Source organism: Taurulus bubalis (assembly GCF_910589615.1).
Source record: "Taurulus bubalis genome assembly, chromosome: 5".
NCBI classification, from domain to species: Eukaryota; Metazoa; Chordata; class Actinopteri; order Perciformes; family Cottidae; genus Taurulus; species Taurulus bubalis.
In genome coordinates this window covers 29,939,135-29,944,899 of record NC_136593.1, presented here as the reverse complement: position 1 = coordinate 29,944,899, position 5,765 = coordinate 29,939,135, and the positions used below count along the sequence as shown (strand labels likewise).

At 43.2% G+C, this 5,765-nt stretch overlaps 1 protein-coding gene across 1 annotated transcript; it reads right to left on the bottom strand.

Annotated features, from left to right (window-relative positions):
• Nucleotides 1-540: 540 nt before the first annotated feature.
• On the bottom strand, nt 541-4,616 carry LOC306736219 (bcl-2-like protein 15). The gene is made up of 4 exons (XM_079217828.1): nt 4,399-4,616; nt 3,877-3,995; nt 3,022-3,243; nt 541-1,402 (listed from the first exon to the last, which is right to left on the bottom strand). The coding sequence occupies exons 1-4, from the start codon at nt 4,532-4,534 to the stop codon at nt 1,388-1,390; spliced, it is 492 nt and encodes a 163-aa protein (XP_079073954.1). The 5' UTR covers nt 4,535-4,616; the 3' UTR covers nt 541-1,387.
• Nucleotides 4,617-5,765: the final 1,149 nt, after the last annotated feature.

Genomic DNA, 5,765 nt, shown 5'->3' with positions numbered 1-5,765 from the left:
AATATCCTGTCATCTAAATTGTTTTATAAATATTCTTAAAGTCAAAAAAGTCTAATGACAAAGATAAACACCCAGTCATGTTGAGCTCCACATTAAAACCCTCAACACATCTGATTGATTATGAATGGACTAATTGATAATGTAATCAATGGGCTCTGATCTTCATCGTGTATTCAGTATTCAGGTTGAGGGGCTGCAGGTCTCTGCAGTCAAACTCCTCCGCTGGAGGTTTTCTTTGTGATCCAGTATTTGAGAATATAGATGAAATGAATATACCATATTTATTGTGATCAAATAAAAACCTATCCTCTAATTTCTCACATGTTTCTGGGGATATGAATGGCACATTACTGTTCTTGTTCCAGTTCTCAGGCTGCATGAGCGCAGCATGTTTTCAGAAACATCCAAACCGGCATTTTATTATGAAAATAAGCACTTTGACTTATTAGCATTTGGTTTTGTTAATAAAATGCTAAAACATGCTTATTGTATTACAACCATAACTCTAAATGTTATATCCAGAATTACATAATTCAGGAATCTTTTTCCCATTTTTATTGAAATGAAAAGAAATGACCAAAAAAGAAAAATCCCATTTTCAACAAGCTGCGAATAAAACATTTAATTCAAATGATTTGGTGAACTTTAAGAAACATATCAAAGTTACCAAATGTGTCCCAAGTTGTTCACCAAGATGTATAAAACAAAAACAGTTCATATTCTTATTTCCTTTAAAAAAAAAAATCTAAATTGCATGCATTGTGTAAAATGTGAGCAGAAGTGGAATATAATGGAGAATAATTATAGCACTGAACAGGGTTTCATAGCTTAAGACATGATAGAGTACCCGTCCCCGTTTGTGCAAAGCAGCAGAATGAAATCATCTCCTCATCATAAACAGAAAGCACAGCGTGGGCGTGGCCTGTTCAACAGCTTCATTGCTGTGACATCGACTACTGTGATCATAACAAGGCAAGCAAAAAGAGCTACATTAAATCATTTAAATGAAAATTAAATGAATTTAGTTCAGTGAGCAGCTCCATAGATGAATGTATAAAACAAATACACAAAACTCTTCTGGAGACAATCAAGATATGTTTCAGTAGTGGAGTACATTATCACTGGCATATCAGTCATCATGTTGTAATACAAAGTGTTTTCTGATGATTGCGTCAACCAGCTGCATCACTAGAACCTGGAATTCGAGCCAGGTGGTCTAAAAGTGAAAGTCTAATGAACTTCAGTGTGTGATTAAATTGGGGTTTGCAGCAGCTCCACAAGGTCATCTGGTGAAGGATCTCCACCTGGTGAAGGATCTCCACCTGGTGAAGGATCTCCACCTGGTGAAGGATCTCCACCTGGTGAAGGATCTCCACCGCAGAAAGGCTCACACCACTTTGTCCTGGAACAAACAGAAGAAACACACGTTTCAGTCAGACGTACAGATAATATTCATCTGGGTTTAACTGCACAGGTTCTCCATGTGTGGAGAAAAATGTAGCACTGTAGCACTGTAGCACTGTAGCACTGTAGCACAGTAACACAGTAGTAGTGTAGCACTGTAACACAGTAACACTGTAGCACTGTAACACAGTAGTAGTGTAGCACTGTAACACAGTAACACAGTAGCAGTGTAACACAGTAACACTGTAACACAGTAACACTGTAGCACTGTAACACAGTAGTAGTGTAGCACTGTAACACAGTAACACAGTAGCAGTGTAACACAGTAGTAGTGTAGCACTGTAACAGTAACACAGTAGCAGTGTTGCACTGTAACAGTAACACAGTAGTAGTGTAGCACTGTAACAGTAACACAGTAGCAGTGTAACACAGTAACACTGTAACACTGTAGCACAGTAGTAGTGTAGCACTGTAACACAGTAACACAGTAGCAGTGTAACACTGTAACACTGTAGCACTGTAACACAGTAACACTGTAGCACTGTAACACAGTAACACTGTAGCACTGTAACACAGTAACATTGTAGCACTGTACCACAGTAACACTGTAGCACTGTAGCACAGTTGTAGTGTTGCACTGTAACACAGTAGTAGTGTAGCACTGTAACACAGTAACACTGTAGTAGTGTAGCACTGTAACACAGTAGTAGTGTAGCACTGTAACATAGTAACACAGTAGTAGTGTAGCACTGTAACACAGTAGCACTGTAACACAGTAGCACTGTAACACTGTAGCAGTGTAGCACTAACACAGTAACACAGTAACACTGTAACACAGTAGCACTGTAACACTGTAGCAGTGTAGCACTAACACAGTAACACTGTAACACAGTAGCACAGTAGTAGTGTAACACTGTAACACAGTAGTAGTGTAGCACTGTAACACAGTAGCACTGTAACACTGTAGCACAGTAACACAGTAGTAGTGTAGCACTGTAGCACTGTAACACTGTAACACAGTAACACTGTAGCACAGCAGCACAGTAGCACAGTAACACAGTAGTAGTGTAGCACTGTAGCACTGTAACACAGTAGCACAGTAGCATAGTAGTAGTGTAGCACTGTAACATAGTAGCACTGTAACACTGTAGTAGTGTTGCACAATAGCACTGTAGCACAGTAACATAAGCTTGTCTTCTATTCCTTGTTGGGTTCATCAGGCCAGAGCGGTTTTATCTCTCAGCGGTGGGTGAGCACAGGGCCACCATGCTGACGTCACTGAAGGTTCAGGAAGAGCTCAACGAACCTCACTGACATGACGTGCAGTGACTGAAGAACACTTCATGACAAAAGGGGATTGTTCTTGAAGAAGCAAAATCTTCATCTGCTCCACGTCCATCAGTGGTTGCATCTGGAAGTCAGCGGCGGCTCAACGGGAAAGGAAACTTCCTGTCGTTTGCTTTGTGCAGTATTTGATTGGTCCGCACCACTGGACTGGGTGTGGAGTCATACATATTATAATTATTAACATCTAATGTATTAAGAGTTCTATGTATGTCGTAGTTCTCCACCTGACCTGACCAGTGATGAACATATGAACACATGAAACCTTCTTACCCATCCACCCTGCTGATCCACCCAGGGGCCCACGCGCCTGCTGAGGAACGTCGTCATGACGCTGTGGATCTTACGCTTCATCTCGGGGGACGACTTCTTCACGTAAAGCCCCAGGGCCACGGAGGCCCGGATCAGCTGCATCTCTGGGGCCACTTCGGCCCTCTGAGAGACCTGCGCCCGGCAGAGGGCCTCCACGCCGTGGCTGAAGGCTGCTTCCAGCGCCTGAGAAGACAGCCAAGGTCACGACCTCACCGGAGCACGAAGGCCCGATGACCTCATTCAGAAGACGCACAAAGAAAAACACTTAAGACCTCTCGTCGTTTAGTCTATCCAAAGAATTTCAGATTCATTGGAGCCGTGTTTACGCAGAATAAATGCTATGAAAACTGTCCAATCAGCAAAATAACTGCAGGGATTGAAACCTATGGACCATGTTGTTCTCTTTGTACTTTGAATGAATTCTACTTCATTTACTACATTTCAACCAATTTGCATGTAATACATGTATTATTAGTCCAGAATGACACTACTGTACTGTGTGTGTGCGCGTGTGTGTGTGTGTGTGTGTGTGTGTGTGAGTGAGAGAGTGAGTGAGTGTGTGTAGCTATCCATCAAAAGGCTTAGACACCTTGACCACAACAGGTAGAAGCCATGTCCATAACCTCTGGTCCTTTGCTGGACTAATGTAGAATAAAATGAGATCAGCCTTCATTGCTCCTCTGAGGGAAACGTTGCTGTTGCAGCAACACAAGGACAGACAGAAGTAGCAACAATACAGAAGGACAGACAGAAGTAGCAACAATACAGAAGGACAGACAGAAGTAGCAACAATAAGTCAAAGTACAGAACAGAAACCTCTGTGGCTGCTGCTTGCTTCAGCTCGGCCAGAGCAGCTTGAAAGGTGACGTCATCATTCAGGGCGTCGGCCACAGTCCTCAGTTTACCAGCTATGAGCGCGGGGTCAAAAGGGCCGTCTGAGGAAACACACACGGCTTAACAGCTGGAGGTCTGTACTGTAGGATGTCAACAACAACAAGCGGTGAGGTCTGAGACCGATGAACAGGAACGCACAGGAGAATCAATAACACAACAATAATGGAACATTTAATGAAGAGACTCATCACTGGGTTATGAACATTAAGGCCCAACAAAAAAAACCTGCAGGTCATCAAGAAGAACCAGGAAGTACAAAACTAACACACCTCTGATGAGATGATGACACACAACACAGGAGTTATATATTTATACACACACACAGGATGTATTTTTATATATATACACACACACACACACAGTAACCGCCACTGTCTGAAACCCGTTGAGGTCTCTTGTGACCACATGAAAGTGAAAGCTTCCGGTCTCGAACCCTTGACTCACCGTTGGATATCGGACTGTCGACCTCCAGCTCCGCGTCGAACACACAGTGGAGCGCGTGCGCGCGCTGGTCCTCCAGCAGACACTGGATGATCTGCTCCGTCTGCCACTCGAAGGTAAAAGGTGCATTGGGAGCCATTGCTGCTGTCTGACGGCTCGCGCAGGCGCAGACAGAGGGTTGCTGCTGCTGCTGCTGCTGCTTCTTCTTCTTCTTCTTCTTCGTCTTCTTCTTCTTTGACGTTTATTGGCGTTTATTGTTTAAACGGCTGTTTGGTGCATTACCGCCACCTCCTGGTATGGAGTGGATCAGGAAGTCTAGCTCTGGCTCTGTCCACAAATAACACTACAAACACACACACACACACACACACACATATATATATATATATATATATATATATATATATATATATATATATATATATATATATATATACATATATATATATATATATATATATATGTATATATATATATATATATATATATATATATATATATATATATATATATATATATATACATATATATATATGTATATGTATTGTATGGACTCAGTGGAGGCCCTGTATTGTATGGACTCAGTGGAGGCCCTGTATTGTATTGACTCAGTGGAGGCCCTGTATTGTATGGACTCAGTGGAGGCCCTGTATTGTATGGACTCAGTGGAGGCCCTGTATTGTACTGACTCAGTGGAGGCCTTGTATTGTATGGACTCAGTGGAGGCCCTGTATTGTATGGACTCAGTGGAGGCCCTGTATTGTATTGACTCAGTGGAGGCCCTGTATTGTATGGACTCAGTGGAGGCCCTGTATTGTATTGACTCAGTGGAGGCCCTGTATCGTATGGACTCAGTGGAGGCCCTGTATCGTATTGACTCAGTGGAGGCCCTGTATCGTATGGACTCAGTGGAGGCCCTGTATCGTATGGACTCAGTGGAGGCCCTGTATTGTATGGACTCAGTGGAGGCCCTGTATTGTATTGACTCAGTGGAGGCCCTGTATTGTATGGACTCAGTGGAGGCCCTGTATTGTATTGACTCAGTGGAGGCCCTGTATTGTATTGACTCAGTGGAGGCCCTGTATTGTATTGACTCAGTGGAGGCCCTGTATCGTATGGACTCAGTGGAGGCCCTGTATCGTATTGACTCAGTGGAGGCCCTTTAACGTATGGACTCAGTGGAGGCCCTGTATTGTATGGACTCAGTGGAGGCCCTGTATCGTATTGACTCAGTGGAGGCCCTGTATTGTATGGACTCAGTGGAGGCCCTGTATTGTATGGACTCAGTGGAGGCCCTGTATTGTATTGACTCAGTGGAGGCCCTGTATTGTATGGACTCAGTGGAGGCCCTGTATTGTATGGACTCAGTG

Coding starts and splice junctions, on each gene's coding strand:
- LOC306736219 (XM_079217828.1), bottom strand. CDS start 4,534: ATGGCTCCCAATGCACCTTTTACCTTCGAGTGGCAGACGGAGCAGATC. Junction 3,996..4,398: donor CGACAGTCCGATATCCAACG/GTGAGTCAAGGG, acceptor GTGTTTCCTCAG/ACGGCCCTTTTGACCCCGCG. Junction 3,244..3,876: donor AGCAAGCAGCAGCCACAGAG/GTTTCTGTTCTG, acceptor CTGTCTTCTCAG/GCGCTGGAAGCAGCCTTCAG.